This window comes from Chiloscyllium plagiosum, unplaced genomic scaffold, assembly GCF_037043375.1.
Source record: "Chiloscyllium plagiosum isolate Xiang-an unplaced genomic scaffold, Cpla_swu_hap1 HiC_scaffold_43, whole genome shotgun sequence".
In the NCBI taxonomy this organism is placed as follows: domain Eukaryota; kingdom Metazoa; phylum Chordata; class Chondrichthyes; order Orectolobiformes; family Hemiscylliidae; genus Chiloscyllium; species Chiloscyllium plagiosum.
Window position 1 is genome coordinate 17,688,949 of NW_028270181.1, and position 18,655 is coordinate 17,707,603.

An 18,655-nucleotide genomic window follows, 5' to 3' on the forward strand; every position below is an offset into this window, starting at 1 on the left:
GAAAAATAACAAAATTGGCTATGATGACTTGATCAGTCTTCACAATGCATTACTTTACAGATAAATTGATTAATTTTCTGAAGGCATTGATTGCTGCCAGTTCAAAAATAGTTAGTTTCTGTTTTGTGAACTTCCAATAGCTGATGATGGAAGATTAGGCAGGGAGCTTTCACATCTTCATGCTGTAGTATCAGCAACAAAACTCCTCAGTTCAAACTTTCTGGCTGCTTCCTCTGTTTGATCATGTTCTCTCTTAGACTGGTTGGAACTAATTACCAGGAACTTACCTTGTTAATGACCAAACATTTGCCATCTGGTTAAACATACTGTCATTCCAGAGTCAAAGAGTCTTATGGGTTCTTTGATCAAGATCTAAGTGGCAGTTAATTTTTCGGCTGGTACAGAACAAAACAGCTTGTCTGGTTTTTTTTGTGTTTTTAAAATACAAACTACTGATCATCGTCCAAAAGTCACCTTTCAACTCTCTGCTCACAGTTCATAGCTCTGAACCAAATATTGATTTAGATAAAATAAAATAATAAAAAATTCGAGCAGGTTCTAATAGCAGCCAGGTAGAGGGAGGAAACCTGCCATTCGAGCAGCTGCAGCAGTTCAGTGTCTCTAAATATTGAGCATATTACTGATTCTGTTCCTCTCACATGCTGGTTGCCACCATAATTGCATTTTCCTGGACATTTGAAGGGCTTTTGGGTGTGAATTCACCTTCTGTCCCCATGTATGTTAAGTCTTGGATCATCCATTCACCACTGACTCTTAAATCTAGTGAAAGATTTTCCCTATCTGATGTATTAAAATTTGATTAACATCCTTCTCAGAATGAATTAATTGGATTTTTGTAGTGTTCATTGTTTGCCTTGTGTGTTAATCCTTAAGCTCTTAAAATACCTTCTAAGACTACTTTGCTGCTTGTTCTTATAAGCTTGCCTCTTTGATCAAGGCTTTAGTCACATGCTATAATACCCAATTTGACTCTGTCTTTTAATTTGATTCTATGAAGTGCCTCGAGAGATCTTATTACATTAAAGATTGTAATATAAATTGGTGTTAGTGTTACTTGAAGTAGTGGAATTTAATTTACTAAAGCAGAGGATGTGTTCATGGTTTCTTGATGACCATCTCCATGAGTCCATTGTATGGAAGGATAATGCCTCTCGGGTCTGTGGTTTTAAAACCTCTTCTGATGTATTTCTTAATTCACAGAAGGGCAGAAATCAGTGTTCTCTACCGTTGATCTTTTGTATCCGAGAAAACTTTAAATCAAGTTTTTCTCTGAAGAGAATTCTTGGAACTGAATGGCTGTTTTTGATGTCTTGCAAATGAATTTAGAATAATTCCATATAAAATGTGCACCTTCAAGATTTAATGCATTCTGTGTGGATCCATCAGATTGATCTTGGGAGAAGATGATTTGTTGATACCAATGAACATTCTGGAGGTCTGAGTTATTCTGGGGCTAAAGTTATATGGCATGTTAACTTCACTGATGTAATGAAGATATATTACTTTGGTTGTTAAAAATACAAAAATATTGACTTTGTGCTAATTAACTTGGTGAATGGCACGAAATGTGATCACCACAAATAAGTGATACAGATAAGCTGCAGTTTTGTCTCGTGTGTTTTTGAACTGCTGCTCTTTTATGAACCAGCAATCAATTAAACAACTGTTTTTTTGGTCTCATGACTTTAAGTCGCTCTTGACATCAGCGTAAAGGATGTCAAAGTTAAAGCTCAAGCTGCTTTACAGTCAATGACTTTCAGCATAAAGCCATCCCCACCCCTCAAACATTTATCAATATGAGCTTAATCCATCTGAAATTTTGTTTTGGTCTGTGTTCATTTTATTTTTTTGATGTTAATATTTGACCAGATGGGTCACAAAATTACTTGTGTTGCAGGTAGATAGGATAGCGAAGAAGTGAATTGTCATCTGCAAAGAACAGTTTGGTGGGTCCGTGCACTGAAAGCATAAAATCTTGAAGTTGCACATTTTGTATGGAATTATTCTATTGAAGAGGGTGTTTGATATGCTTGCCTTTATCGGTCAGTGCATTGAGTGTAAGAGTTGAGAGGTCATGTTGTGACTGGACAGGACAATGGTTAGGCCATTTTTGGAATACTGCGTTCAGTTCTGGTCTCTCTGCTATAGAAAGGATTGGGAAACTTGAAAGGGTTCAGAAAAGAATTCAAGGATGTTGTCAGGGTTGGGGGGTTTGGGTTATAGAGAGAGACTGAATAGGTGGGGCTACTTTGCCGAGAGGTTTATGAATCATGAGGGGCTAGGATAGGGTAAATAGACAAGATCTTTTTCCTGAGGTGAGGCAATCCAAAATTAGAGGACACCGGTTCAAGGTGAGAAGGGAAAGATTTAAAAGGGATCTAAGGGGCAACGTTTTCACACAGAGGATGGTGTATGTATGGAATGAGCTCCCAGAGGAAGTGGGAGTGCTTTAATTCCCTTGTGAATGATAATGCTGATCACCAGAGAAAGTTTTTCTTATTCGCTTATGGAACATGATGTTGCTGACTTGGCCAGCATTTATTGCCCACCCTCATCTCGAATTACCATCGAACTGAGTGACTTGCTTAGAGACAAAAAAAACTACAGATGTTAGAATCCAAAGTAGACAGACAGGAGGCTGTAAAAACACAGTAAGACAGGCAGCATCTGGAAGTGGTGAAATTGACGTTTCAAGTATAACCCTTCTTCTGGAATGGAGTTGGGGATGGGGAGATGCAGATAAAAGGGAACACGGGAGGGTTATGGGTAGGGACCGAATTGGAATACTGAAGTAACGATGGGTAAATACAGCTGGTGGGTATGACTCAGTTGGTCAATGGGAGGAATGAATCCAGTTGGTAGCTGTAAGGAAGGGTTGATCAGAAGAATGGAAGTGAGGAGACAGGGCTGGAAAGGGAGTTGGAGGATGAGTGGGAAGGTTATTTGAAATTGGAGAACTGTGTTGATTCCTCCAGGCTGCCCAGGCAAAAGACAAGGTGGTGTTTCTCGAATTTGCGGTCAGATTCACTGTGGCAATGGAAGAGGCCGATGATGAACATGTTGGAAAGGGAATGGAAAGGGGAATTGACATGAGCAGTGACCAGGAGGTCAGGTTGGCCCATAGGGGCCCAGCTATGATGCTCAGCAAAACAATCGCTTAGTTTACTTGGACTTGCTGGGCCATTTCAAGGAGTAGTTGGAAGTTGATCACATTGCTATGGACCTAGCATAGCATGGAAGCCTGTTCGAGCAAGGGTGACAAGATTCCCTTCACAAAAGAACATTTGTGAACCAGATGGACATTTATAATATGGTCACCATTAGTTCTTAATTCCTGATTTCTGTTGATTTCAGATTTCACCACCTGCCATAATGGGATTTGAACTCATGTCTGGGACTCTAGTCCAATGACATTACCGTTATGAAGGTGTAGAGGTGTACTGTATTTTTAAAAGAGTTGAAGGACTCGCAAGCACACAGAGTACTGGAAAATGAAAGTTTAAAATGTAACTTGTGGTTGAACAGCTAGCAGTAGCTCGATTTGTTATGGACAAAAACAAATTCAAATTTGGCCAACCAGTTGAAATTAGACCCCACGATACCAAATTCCAATCAAGCTTGAATTTGGTTTTAATATTGTCAAAATATTAATGAAATGCTCTGATGTTTTGGGGTATAAATGTCAGAGAGCAGCAAAGAGAACTGCCAAAAGATCAACAGATGTGGGCTGCTGGTAAGACCTCTCTGAGAGGTACCTTCTAAAGAGGGACTTTGCATTAAAAAAACATTGATACCAACCTGGAGAGAGAATCTACAGAGGAAGATACAAAGAGAAAAATTTGGCGGGTTTTGAATTTTGAATTTTTTGTAAATTTTAATTGGGGTTTTATCGAACCAGTATTGTAGAGGGGAAGGTAAAAGATAGGCTGAGAGAAAGGAGTTGTAAATAGTTGTTAGTTAATTATTCTTTGTTAGATTAAAGAATAAAGTTATTAAATGTTTTGTACTTTACTTTAAATAGTGACTTTGGGATAGTTCTTTGCCTCTCGAATTTTCACAGATTAAAGCATGGGATGAATCTTTTCTGAGATGCTGGCTTAAATTGGCAGAAGGTTGTACCTTGTGTCATAACATTACCATTACATCACTACATGCCTATTGCTGAACCACTGTGGAGGCAAAGACATTTCTATAAATAGGTTATTGTAATCTTCATTCTAACTTCTGAGGTTTTTTCAAACTTTAAAATGCAATTCTTGATTTGTACTAAATCCGATGTTTTTTTTTCAGATACTTTGTATGGCAAGTTTATTTTTGTGTCAGATTGTTCAGGATTTTGTTATTACTAATTAAACTGACAGCAAGTATTAGTATTTGTGCATGCAAAGGTAAACGTAGGTATCTGTAAATTGCTAGCAGTGGCACCTTGCTGTTCAACGTGCCATGTTCTTGCAGTATTTAGCAATGGAAATATGCTGAAATAACTTGAATTTTGTGAGTTTACTGCATTTGTCCACCATGCTCCCTCTAAAGATGGGTTTAAAATATTAGAGTGATGCATTCAAAAATGTAGTTTGTGATGGTAAAATAAGTGACACTGTAAATTAAATTTATCGAGGTATAGAATATTATTGCCTTGCAATGTTGTCACCTTGGTTATTTAGTTACAAAAGCCCATCTTTTAATGTCTCTCCCTTAATCTAATATGATCTAGTCTTTATTTAGCTTACATTCAAATCACTGTACAGGAAGTTACAATTCCTGTGTGTTGTTTAAATTCATGCTTGCCAATCTGGTCTCTGTGAGGATTCTTCAATCTACCTTGGTCCAAGAACCTCCAAGCAGCTTGACCTGTTCATTGATTTCACAGACCCTTATGAAGAGTGCCACATGGGATCAGTGGTCTGAAAGTTGAAAAAAAAGTCTCTGACCAGCCTGTGAAATATCATTGGGCAACTGTCTGTATAAGGTAAAGGGTGAAAGCTGTTCCTTTGATTCTTACCCAAATCCAGAACTGAGTTCAGTTCCTATTGATAATTATCGCAAACTGTGCTCACTAAATACTATATGAAGCAACATCATATCAAACATGTAGAAAAAGATTGCTAATCCTGTTAGAGGCAGTAATTTACAACAGTATTAAACAATTCTTAGCAAAGCTGGGCATCACTTAAAGCAGTTGGGCTGTGGCTTGTTTCTGTTGCCTAATAATGAGATTAATTGACTTTGCAGAAAATGTGTTTTATGTGCTACATAAGGAATTGTTCACTTCTCCTGAATGGACAGAACTTTACAGGTAGTTAGTCTCTTAAAGTTTACGTTTTTTAACAGTTTTTTTTTATTTGATCAATCCCAAGGCCAACCATGTTGTTCACACAGTGCAAGACATATTTTTGTTCAAACAGGTGCTGTGTGAGTACATGTTCATTAGGTCTGTGGAGAAAGTGGCCCTGTGTATTTAGATGTTTGGCTTCCAGGACGTGCAAGTGCACCACATTGGGATTGGCAAACAGTCTTAAACTGGTTGTCTGTGTAATTCTTAGTACACCCTGGACAACATTTGGTAAATAATCCTATCACAATATCATATCCAGTATTGAAAATTGGTTTAAGTTTTGCAAGGAGAAGTTAGTTGGACATGGTCAGTCCCTTGCTGTTGCGAACAGCCAAAGGAATATGCTGTTTTTGATACGATCCGTCAGTCTTTGGAATTTATAGCGAGTGTCACACCAGTACTGAAATTCCTATACTGCATGACTCATTAATTGGGTTTTTTGGCTTGAAAGCCACCACTAGTCGAAGTCACCACTCGTGTTCTTGCTGCATAGTACAAGTGTTAAACAATTAATTTCACCTGTTGCTTAAACTTTACACAACCAAAAGTAATGGCTCCCAGGCCCATTAATGAATTTGTGCAACAAATAGTGAAAATTGATCTGATCTGATGCCATTATTCATTCGGCACTTGTGTATACTGGAAGTCACATATTAATGCATAGGGCTAGTTCTTTGGAGGTAGAAAAAACTTGGATACACTTTGCCTGTTTCAACTTAAGAACACATCTGAAATCCATACTTTGTTCATTTCTCAGCACAGTGCCTTGACCAAGCAAAGTCAACCTGCTTGATTTAAAATTTAAACCAAGCTTGCTAGTTACCTGTCAGTCATCAGCTAACTGCTGCATTTTCCAAGGCAGCACCTCTACCAATCAGAATTCACTTCGCATCCAGTTGGCTCGCTCCTCTCATACATATTGTTTTGCCTTTTCATTGGTATTTCTTGTGAATTCTTCTGGTGAAAAACTTCATGGAATCAAATTCTCTTTTTCTTTAGCTGCATATATTTTGTTTTGCCAAAAGATCAGACTAGATTAAGTTTACAATGAAATGTACATTGAGGATGTACAGAATTTCAAACTTCCATTTGCAGTTATTGAAATGTATAAGTTATTCACTTAAAGGGGAGATGAACCATAAGGTACAAACTCTCATTGAGGTGGTGAAAATCCTGATAGATGTGACTTGATTTCTCTCCAAATACTTTGAAGTGTCTTTCAGTGGAAAGTTCTTTACCAGAATCTGATTTATAGCAGAAAGTAGCAGCTTATTTTTAGAATATAAAAAGTCACTTGCTGCTGAAATAGATTCTGGAATTGTGAAATTTGTGGTGCATGGGTCCCTGCAACGATTTCTTTTGCAATCTTCCATTTGATTCTAAAACTGACAATGTGTATTCTTCTGGAGGTTTTCTGCAAATTCTTTGTGTCATGTTTCCTTCATAAATATGTAATGAAAAGCACATTTGCACAACGATTTTTGTAATACTTTGTGGTTCAAATCTTTAGATAATTGTGTTGAATGGAATGAAAGATTTTCCATTGTAGTCATTAAAATTGTACACAGGTAAACCTTGGGTTTGCTTTTTTTACCTTCATGGGATGTGGGTATCACTGGCTGGGCCATATAGTCTGAAGTAAATTGAGTTCTGCGTGTTTATTTGTCAAGTATTTGTTTATTGAATGTCTGCTTTCATTAAATATAGTTCCAAATCGTGTCTTCTATTTAACAAATTGGTTATCTTTTGTGGAATCCAAGTGCTGTTTGTGCTTGATTTTTTTTTAGGACTGCGGTGTCATATTCAACTTGTTTTGGAGAAACATTGAGCACTAATCTTCATTTGTATGTGCAAATAAAATGTTAGCTATAATATTTTTATCCCAGTGTTCTTACCTCCTGTCAAAAAGATAAGTTGTATTGAGCGGAGCACAAGTTAGAGAGTATTATGTAACATAACTGTTCATTGTTCTCGTGGAGAGCAGATGATGCTTAAATAGTGGTGCTAATAGCGTTTCGCAGAATTGGAGAAATCAAAGAAAACTTTTGTGATGCCGTGTGACTGAAAAGCGCAAACATCTCGCTGAGTCAGAGTTATACAGCACAAACAGACCCTTCAGTTCGACTCGCCCATGCTGATATCCATAGATATCCTCAATTCATCTTGCTAGCATTTGGTCCATATGCCTGTAAATCCTTCCAATGTAAAAACCGATCGCGATGCCTTTTACATATTGCAGTTGAACCAAAACTGTTCAAAAGCTTAGGTCCAAGTTTGAGTATATGGTTCGATGGATTGAGAGTAGAGAGTTATTATGAAAATGATCAGATATTTTCACATTAAGGAGAAGTACAGCTTATGCTATTACTGTTCATTCCTGATCATCTGTGTTCTTTCAGATTGCACAATCCTATTTAAAACTGTTTGGAAGCAAAGTTGTTTGGAAACAAGTTTTTTTTTTAGAAGTGCTCAAATGCCATAGTGACCACATGTCCTAAATAAATATACTGCAAAGTTATGCACCAATGATAACTGTTTGAAAATGTGCTGAAATGATTTCCTTATGAAATAATTGTGATTATTGGGGCAAAACAACTGAGAAAGTTCAGATGCAAGTGACTGTCAATTTTGAAAATTCCAGAATCCCTTCAATGTTTTGGACCAATTCAAAGAAATCTCTACCTATTCATTAACATTGCCACTGGGCAGGTAGAAATCAAAATGAGAGATTCCTTCATTTGCACCTATTCCAAGTAGTCTAGTGCTTAGATTTTTAGGAGTATTCTAACTTTATTGTGATGTTAAGAACTTCTTTGTGTTTTTCAGTTCCTTGCAATGCATCCCACACAGTCATGATGCCACATAAAGCCATTTGATCTATCAAGTCTATACCAGTAATCTGTAGAGCGTTAAATCAGTATCGTCCTCATGTTGTGTCACTAGCCTTGCAGTTCATTTTGCCATTAGTACTCATCGTGTTTCCTTTTAAAATTGTCCATGTCTGCTCCCATACTGGAATAAAGTTCATGAGCACTCAATGCTGTGTCTGGTACATTGCTCAAGTGACCCCATGAGTCCAGTCATTGCATGTGAGTAGCTTCCAGTCACTAGCTTGTGTACTGGACAGTTGAAGAGTCAAAGAGGAACTGTGTGCTTTCTTGCAGGGAGAATCTAATCGTGCTTAGTAAACAAAAAAAAACCTGATTGATATAAGTTTTCAGGAATGCGTACCAGACTGGAGGGGTTTAAGAAGCAGAGAGTGGGCAGATAAATGTGGGACAAAATGACTTCCTTTCATATATTTCAATGATAAATCACCTCCTCTGTCTATAGTAGGGGTGCATCAGTATGCTATTTTGTAAAAAAAAACTGCTCTGAAGAAGCTCCAAAAGTGAAGAACCTGTCAACAAATACATTACTTTCTTATTTATAGTAACTCTCTGAACTTGCGTCTTGCATGACTCTTTGAAACGAGCAACTGGCTTTAGTTTTCTGTTAAGAATTCAAAAATCCAGGTACTTAATCAAAGACACATTAGGTATAAAAGAGACCTATGGGGCAACCTTTTCACAGAGGGTGGTATACACAGGCAGCTTGGTCATATGAGCGGTTACTGGAAACCAAGTACATTACCAGAAATCCGATTATAGAAAATACTAGTTCTAAAATGGGGAATTATCCCAACACTGAGTATAGGCTTTTCCTCCAAAGGTCCATGGACCATCACAAGACTTAATATTATTCCTCACTAGAGAATGTATTTTGCATTCATCAAGGGCTTGATAGCATAGCCAAGAATGTCATTTTTGTTCCATATAAAGAAGAACAATCAACAATGTAATTTTTTATAGTAATGTTTAATATTTTCACTGTGATTTTAAAGGTACGGATTGAAGACAAATGACCAGATCCTAGCTGATGACAAGCACAAAGAACTGTAAGTTTATTTTAATTGAGTAAATAAATGTGCAGTCTGAATTTTGTCACTGAGCAATGAGTTCCCTCCAGTTTTGAAGCATCTTGTTATGCTCTTGGATATGATCCAAATTATATTGAATGGTTAAGTTACAGAACTTGGACTTAATGTTTGTTGTTCAGAAGGAAGATCAAAGAATCCCTATATGGCAGAAAAAGACCATAAAGCTCATTGAGTCTGCGCGGACCCTCCAAAGAGCATCCTGCCCAGACCCAGCCAACCGACATATTCCCGTAACCTGACATTCACCATGGCTAATACAACTAATCTACATATCCCTGGACACTAAGACAAATTATCACAGGGTAGTCCACCTAACCTGCACACCTTTGGATCGTGGGAGGATACTGGAATACCCAATGGCAATCCACTCAGACACGGACAATGTGCAGAGTCCTCACAGGCAGTCGGCCAGGGCTGAAATTAACCCAGGTCCCTGATGTTGTGAGGCAGCAATGCAAACCACTGAGCCACCATGGAGCCCATATGTTAGGGTAAAGATATACTACGTAAGTGGCAATAATCATAATCTGTTGCAGTAAGAACAATCGAAATGTGTTAATTTTGCATGCTGTCTCAAAATTGTGTGTGCCCACACAAAATAATTTGAGAAATATAAGCAGGTGGTACACTTTACCCATAACAGTGGCTGATTATAAATCCATTGTCTGCCCAATACCCATATCACTTGACCAGAAGTTTACAAATTCAGTCTTGAATACATTCAATCATTGAACGTCTTGGACTCTGTGTCGAGAATTCCAAAGACACTCAACCCTCTGAGTGAAGAAATTTCTCCATTCGAAACCTCTACATCACTGACTCGTTACTTTGAGATTGTTGTCCCTGATTCCAAGCTCTGTGGCAGAAGGATATATTGTTTTGCAGTATATGTTCTCCTGGACCTCTCAGCCTTTTGTTGTATTTATGTTAAAACTGTTTAAAATAGTTTTGATGGCAATGCTCATAATGAACATTGTTAACAATGACTTGGAGCCAGAATATATTCTCTGGTACTGTTTTTAAATATAATGCATTTTGGAGAAATTAATGTTGATCAGAAAAACTCGCTTTCTGATGAAAGGTTAAAAAGAGAGAAGAACTGTATGGATTGGCTCCTCATTTTCAGCAAACTGAGGTAGACTGCATTTTGTGGAGTCATTGCTCCGATGGTCATCCATGATCAGAGAACATTTACTTTGAATTTTGTGTTTTCAAGAGTTGCCAATGAGAACATTGATCAATATTTATCAGAGCTAAAGGCTTGTTTTGTTGTTAACCTTTGAGTAGTTACATTCAAAGTGAATCATTTACGAAATTGTGGTTTTGAGAATGTACTGAAACAAATTTTGCCGATGTGCTTAAAGAAACATTCGAAATAAAACAATCTTCATAAACTGATACAGCTAACCTTTTTCGACCTGTCACAGCTTGTACACACAGATTAAAAGCACATTGATGAGTAGCCTTGAAAATGTAATTCTTTGTGGTGTATTTCGATGTTTCTAAGAAGAGAAATTCTTAATTTTGCATCAGAACATCAAGTTCCGAAAGAGGAAAAGTAATTTGTTTCATCAAAACTGTCCCATCCAGAGTCCATATTAGGGAAACAAAAATCTGTTTGTTGAGGATAAATTCCTTCCAACATACTTGAGATGCCTCATGAAATACTTTGTATTTTGTTAGCTGAATTAAGTTGTGCAGTACAATATTTATTTTCAAAGCTTTTATCCAACTTTTAACAGGTAAAGAATTTGCCGCCTCCCTGATTTTTTTTTTGGTGATTCTGTAAGTGCTTTAACAAGGCACTTGTTGAATATCCTCATTAATTGTTTTTCATTTTCTACTTCTATATTATTGTGCTTCAGGTGTTCAGGTTTGTGCGATACTTCTCATTTGAATTGTAGAATACATCACTTTTTAGACTTAGTTGAAATTCTGTCTTTGTTCCCTCCTTTTGATTCCCCATCATTCTCAAACATCTTTCTTATTTTATTCTGTTCTCTCATGTCACTTTATTCATGCTGCCAGTTGCATGTTCTCTCCAAAATTGTCCTAACTGTTTCTAATTTCTGATTTTAACTATGGCATCTTGAAACTTGAATTAGTCTTAACTGTTTATGGTATAATCTTACTGCTACATTTTGACCACTTTTATAAAAATATAATCTGATGAACAAATAAAATTGTGCTATTTCAGTCTGGCAACCTTGCTTTCATATCAACTTTCTTTACTTCAAACTGTAACTTCAGATGAGTATTAAGTCATCTACTATGGTATTTTGTTCCAAGCAGGCAAATATTTGGGAATTCCATTCCTTTCTTGACTGATCTTTTGTCGTCAAAATCAATGTTTTAAAACTTTGTAGAAGAGTGATTTTGTTTCATTTTCTTCAATCTGCTTTGTCTATCAACTTGATCTGTCATATTCCATCCACAGTGAGGGGTGTTTATATTACTATTCTACCAAGATAAGACATCTAGGTGAAAAGAGATTCTAATCGTATTGCTGTACAAGTGTTATTTGCCATAGTTCCCTCATATGAGCAACAGTGACAGTGAAGTCCTTAATTGTTTCCACAATGTATTGCGATATCCAGAGTGTTTGAAAGATGTAGGAACAGGAGTTCTTCCAGCCCCTCAACTCTGTTGTGCTATTAAATGAGATCACGGCTGGTCTATGGCCTAACTACATATACTTTTCTTTATCCCATATCCCTTGATACCTTTGCTGAAGAAAAATGTATCTCTTGGACTGAAAATTAACAACTGATCCATCATCCACTGCTGTTTGTGGAAGAGTGTTCCAAACATCTCCCACCCTTTGTGTGGATGCTGCCCTTTTATTCATTTTCCAAGTAATTGGTCTCATTTTACTTTTGTGTACAGAATGCAATTCCGTCATCCATTTTTCTGTTTTATTTATTCGGCCCTCCTTAAAAGTAATTCAACTTAGCAATTTGCAACAAGGTTGGTGCCGTTTACTCTGACTTTCTTGTGACATGATTGCTTCTAATTTCCTCAGTTGACTTCTGATATATGAACGTTGCAACACATTTTATCTCCTTATATTTAATACTGTGTTAGACAGAAGGAAAAGTAATATGTCTTTTAAATCTCAAACTTTGTTTATAACTAGGTGACATGACTTTTTCCCTTTTTATTGCTTCTCTTAAGATCACAGCTGATGGCTCAATGGACAAGGCAAATCCCAGAATCGAGTCTGGATTGATAGATTTCTTTTCATTTAGTTAGTCACCGTGGTTGTCAGTTAGTGAAATATATTCACAAAGGCTACAGATTTTCTTGAACGACAGAACAGAATTGTCTTGCACAAACTTCAATAATAAAGACAACTTTAATGATCTTAAAACACAATAAAACAAAGTCTCAACCTGTTTCCTGAACCTATCCCTTTTAGAGATTCAACTCCAAAATAAATTACACCCCTGTGTCAATCTTTAACTTGTACTTAACTGCAGAGCCATTTGAATTCTCTGAATCCTTTCCAAGTCTGCGAAGTTGAATTTTTTTTATAAATCTGAGAACAGTTGTAACTTCTAATAACATGGAGATTTCTAACCCCACATTTGTGGTTTGGAAATTTTAACAACTAAATTTTATGCTGAAAGGAGGTTTCCACTTCCCTGTTAAATAATGTAACATAAGTCCTGACCATTCTTTGCAAAAACAGAAGCTTTTCCTCATGTCATCTTTGGCTTTTTTCAAGATTATTTGAAACTTGAATCCCTTTGGTTTGTGACTGTTTAGCTATTGGTAGCAGTTTTGCTTCATTGCCTCTATTTAAAACATTCAAGATTTAAAAAAAATACAATTTGATCAAATTTCTTCTTACATTTCTGATCTGAGGGGAACAACCCCCAGATTCTTCAATCTTCGTGTATTTCATCCTTCTGGAACTATTCCAGTAAACTTCCTCTTGGTGAAGGTCAGTGATCTTCTGTTGTTCATTGAACAACAAATAGGAGGTTAACTAAACTTGGTGCCTTTTGAGCTTAACTTTGAAAAAAATCTTGCTCATCCTGGATTTTTGTGAGTTGTAAACAAAGCTAATGGCCTTACATGTTTACCCTACCTTTTTAAAAAAAATTAACAGTACAAACATCTTTCTGTTAACACTAAGGGCGGGGGTAGAGTCTGCAGTATCCTGCTCTCTGACAAATACTGGATTTAGTCACTGTTCTAGAAAGACTCTAACTTTTTAATAAAACAAAAACCACAGAGTAGTCATCATCCATTTGCTTCTGTTTTGAGCTACACTTCCAAAAAGTGGTAATTGTCCACCTTTCATTACATTTGTGCATGCTGTCTGTATACTTGTTTGATCTAGCTTTATCTTCTCTCCTTGGTCTTCTAATTCAATTGAATTGCTAATCTACCTTCTCACTGGTGGTAGTTCGATGACTTGGCTGGATGGCTAGATTGTGATCCAGATTGTTGTCAATTAACAATATTGTTTGGTCTCTGTCACCTGTGGTGGGTTATGAGGACTTGTCTCACTCTTGCAGAGTTTTAACCTAGCCTATACAGCACAGAAAAAAGCCCTTTGACACATTGAGTCTGCTGCTGTTCAAAAATAGCATCTAATTATTCTAATCTCTTTGTCCAACATTTGGCACATAGCCTGGGACAAGTGTACATCTAAATACTATTTAAATATTATGAGTGCTTCTGCCTGGTCCATTCTTAGAGGCAGTGAGTTCCAGATTCTCACTGCCCATTGGGTGAAAATTTTTTTTCCTCAAATCCCTTCTAACCTTCTAAACTTCCTGCCCCTTATCTCAAATCTATTCACATTAATCCATTCACCAAGGGGGGAAATACTTGTAGATCATAGAATCCCTACAGTGCTGAAGCAGACCAGTTGGCCTATCAAATCAACACTGACCCTCCAAAGAGCAAACCGCCCCGTCCCACCCACCTGCTCTATCCCTGTAATGCCACATTTCCAATGGCTAATGTACCTAATCTGCATATCTCTGGAGATCATGGGGCAATTTACCCTTGGCAATCCACTTAACCTGCATATCTTTGGGCTGTAGGAGGAAACCAAAGCACTGGAAAGGGACCCATGCAGCCATGGGGAAAATGTGCAAACTCCACACAGTCACCCACCCAAGGGTAGAATTGAACTCAGGTTCCTGGAGCTGTGAGGCAGCAGTGCTAACCTCTATGCCACTATGCTGCGCTCAAATTTATGGGGGAATGTTTATGGCAAGTTCTCTGGAATGGTTGCAGAGAGATTAAATTTACAACAATTGAAGAATTTAGGGTTATTCTCCGAAGAACAAACCGGACATTTGTGTTTAAATACAGTAAATAAAGCAAAAATGGCTGAATAGTGTCTAACCAGAGGGGATACATTTCAAGTGATAGGCAGAAAAAATCCCAAAGATGATGTGAGGCAAAACTTTTCTTGTGGTTGGGTTTACACTACATAATTTAAGAGGGAGGTGGAAATCAATTCCATGGTAGTCTTCAGAATTGATAAAGACTGGCAGAAAAAAACTGCAGATACTAGTGAAATAGCAAGGCTGTGAATTAATGCTTGAAAGGTGCCATCCTCAGCTTTATACTGTTTCATTGCTGTATAGTTTGATTTTGGGGGTGCACTTTTGCTTCAACTCTATAGAATGTGCAATCCATCATAACATATGCATTGTTAAATGCTGGGGCCCTGCTTAACTGTTTTGTTTTGCCATCAGTTATGTAACATTGTTTATATTTGATTGTCAAAGCATAGCCATAATTTTAACTTGGCGTTCCCAAAATCTTTGTGCTGTGAACTTCTGGATTGTACATAGGTACTGCTTGCTTAATTGTTTTAATCTATTGAAAATAAGTTTACAACCATTGGTACTGGTTATCATCTAATTCTGGAGTCTGCTGTGTTTCTGAATTGTCTCTACTTGATTGCTGATCACTTACTGTTCATTGCCACTAACTCTACTGATCCCTTGCAACTTCTCCATCATTCTTCACTCAATTAGGTTGGACCAGCTCTTTAAGCTCCTTGTGCTATTTGCTCCCATATGTGGGTGCTTCTCTGTTCTCAACAATTGTTCATTGAAAGCTGTCTATTAGCTCTAATATATCATCAATTTCATTTTCACCCTGATCAACAGACCTCATTGCTATTGGTGTCAGGTTTCAAATTCACCATTTCTCGGCTAATAAAATGGACCTGCCAATGAAAATATTAAATCATCTGAATGCACTAGTCAGTTTAATGCTTCTCCTTTGTCTCTCTATTCCACGAGATGACCTTTAATGGTGCATCTCTTAAATATGTCTTTAAGAAACCTTACTAAATCTGGTCAATGGTTCATGGACTCCACAAGTACAAGCCATCCTGTCAACTTCTTTTCATCAAAGGACCTTAGGCCAATTTTTAAACTTTAGCCTTCTCGCTATCCTTTTGTTTTTGACCATAATGTGTGTATCCTGTTTCGGCATGCGATTGTAATCTGATTTCTGTTATTTGGCTGCTTTCTTCTGTTTGCATAAGTAGCAATGATGCATCAGGCATCATGTGTATGGGGAAGCATGGTAGACCAATCTTTTTCTGACCTATGATGTTCAAATATTTTGCTGTGGTGTCAAGAAGCTCAAATGTACACAAATATGTTTTCTGTCTATATTAATGTTATCCTGGGATTATTATAACACTTGAACAACACTAAAACTAGATGAGCTTCGTCAGAGAACAAACTATCTCTGACATCAAGATTTTTCTGTATTGGCAGATCCTTGAGCTGGGTTGACGACAGTAACGTTGAGCAAGACTGTTATTGATTCTAAATCATAGAGTAAATATTTGGAAACACTAGACCAATCCTTAAGGTCACTTGGTGACTGTAATCTCTACCTAAATCTGTTGAACCAAATGGGACCATGTAAACTATCGTGTTGCAATTTGGTCTTCAATCCATATGCAGTTATTTCAGGACAGCAGAGAAACTAAAGTTTAAATACCTGACCTGATTCAAATCTGCTTTGGTAGTGTAACCTTCACAGGCTCAACTTTGATTGATGTTGTTCAAGTCAACACACACATTTCCCAATGTATTTTTCCTCCAGAGATTATTTATCAATTCTTTGGAATTATTTATCAGATGTGAAATGAACAAACATTGGAGCAGTTGGCAGCTGGCTAGGGTATTGTTTAACATTGGTGAAATACGAGTGTCTGTGCAACTCACCATGGATGGTGCATTCAATTATTTTTATATTTTGATATATGCGAACTTACCTGTTTTGGACAATGTTGACTGTCCCATGCTGATCACTTGTCTTTTTAAATGAGTTCCTTTCATTTTCATGCAATAAGCTTTTGAGTGCTCAAGTCTAATTGCTAAAGTTAGATGCTGAATCTTTGAACTGCACTGTTTTCTCTTTGTAGTTTTTGGATGTGTGACACTTCTGTGCTGTTGAAAATGATAACCTGCTGAAATAACAGCATGTTGAGTCTGAAGCAATTTGTTATGTTTATTAAGGAAACATTTATTGGATAATTGGGATTTAAAAGGATGGACGGAAAATCGTGAATGGTTGGAGTTCTCTCAATTGATTTTGGTTTTTGATTTTGTTACTGTCACATGTACCAAGGTACAGTGCTAAATGTTGTCTTGCATGCCTTATAGATAGATTGCACTACAGTATACAGATGTATCAGAGTAACAGAACAGAGTGCAGGCTACAGTCTTGTAGCTGCTGAGAAGGTGCAGAGAGAGATCAACAAACTGAAGGCTTATGTAAGTCTCGTGGCTGGTGTAACAGTTCGTCACAGGAACCTAAAATGTACCACTATACATTGGTACAATTGGTGGACTGAAGCATTGCACATCTTATTTTTTATCTTTAATAAGACAGTTACTTAAACTCAAGTTGTTCAGTTTGTTGCAGTGTTGCAGTGGCACATTGCTGACAGCAAGGAAGTTGTGTACACTAGTAATCTGCTTTTCAAGGCACATACATAAATATAATAAAAGTTGTACTTTTGCCCCCTGCTGTGCAATACCGTATATACTCATGCATAGGTCAACTCATGTATAAGTCAACCCTTATATTTTTGGCCAAAAAATCTTGTATTTTCTATACATCTCATGTCGAAGTCGACCCGACTATACATCATTATAAATCTCTTACAAAGGAAACTACATGTTCCCATTAACTTATATTGCTCAAATTCCATAGATTTTTTTCAGAAAATATCTGCTTGAAGAAAATAAGTCAATGTTCCCATTAACCCACTTAAATGAAATCACATTAATTCATTCATACCGTTAACTCTACTCATCACTCTTTGTTCCCTACCGGTATATCACATCTCTGTTCATTTATTCGTAGCTCTACTTACTGCACTTGGTTTATTACAGCATGTTTTAATTCACCCATTCATTCAGACCAGTACTAAGTCTATCAGTACTTATTGCACTTTGTTCACTATACATCCAAAAGTTAATATTGTTAAAAAGTTAATTGTTTTAATTGTACCATTATATCTGAATCAGTGAGATATATTAGCTTCATACTGTATACCTTTAATTCTTTGACATTTCATTATGCTGCTTTGTTCAGTTCCAAAACAATATGAGGGATATGATTAAATCTATTCATGTCGAGGACTTTACAGAATACATTGTTCCTCTTTTAAAATCCAATTTTGTATTCGTGTTCTAAGTTAATTTGTACAAATAGTGTGGATGTGCAGTTAAAGTTTCATTTCTTTAGTTTGAGCACAGTTTATTGAGTGAGCTGCTGTGTAACAGGGCCTCCTCCTCCCTCCACCCCCCCTTAACCCCTCCTCCCCCCACTCCCGCTCTCCCCCTCCTCACCACCCCCTTCTCCTCTCCTCACCACCCCCTTCTCCCCCACCCCCTTCTCCCCCACACCCTCTCCCCTCCCACATCACTCAGAGAGTGTTGCAAACTGAGTAAAATTTGCATTCCTGAATCAGAACCAACAGATTGATGGACAGTAGAAGATTAGGATTCAATAACTATTTAGGATTCTTCTCGACCCAGGATTAGTTGTGAGATCAAATCGACTTCTAATAATGCGGTATTTTGAACAACAGTATGAACTTTAGCCCCTCAAAAACAGTACCTCATGTATAAGTCAATCCCCTAATTTCAGTTTAACAAAAAAAAAGTCTTCTAAATTCGACCTGTACATGAGTATTATATCACTGCTTGGATTTTATGATCTTCAAACAGGCTGTTGGGTACTTATAGTCTCATGTCTGTTTATTGTCCTTTTGCTCATCTAGAATTAAATTGTTTTGCCACAGCTTTACCATC

The 18,655-nt window shown here is 37.2% G+C and overlaps 1 protein-coding gene and 1 long non-coding RNA gene across 9 annotated transcripts in view; one reads left to right on the plus strand and one right to left on the minus strand.

Annotated features, from left to right (window-relative positions):
- The window catches only part of LOC122541855 (adenosine kinase-like), a 266,202-nt gene that overhangs the window by 46,399 nt on the left and 201,148 nt on the right, over positions 1-18,655 (plus strand). For 4 of the 8 annotated variants that reach the window (XM_043678923.2, XM_043678924.2, XM_043678925.2 and 1 more), the window contains one exon: positions 9,240-9,293. The exons of the other annotated variants lie outside the window; for them this stretch is intronic. In XM_043678923.2, the coding sequence (XP_043534858.1) occupies positions 9,240-9,293 (54 nt within the window). The remainder of the gene's footprint in view (positions 1-9,239; positions 9,294-18,655) is intronic. 8 annotated transcript variants of the gene reach the window in all.
- LOC148137441 (uncharacterized) overlaps positions 1-18,655 on the minus strand; it is a 249,878-nt gene that overhangs the window by 9,785 nt on the left and 221,438 nt on the right. The gene's annotated exons all lie outside the window — the stretch shown is intronic.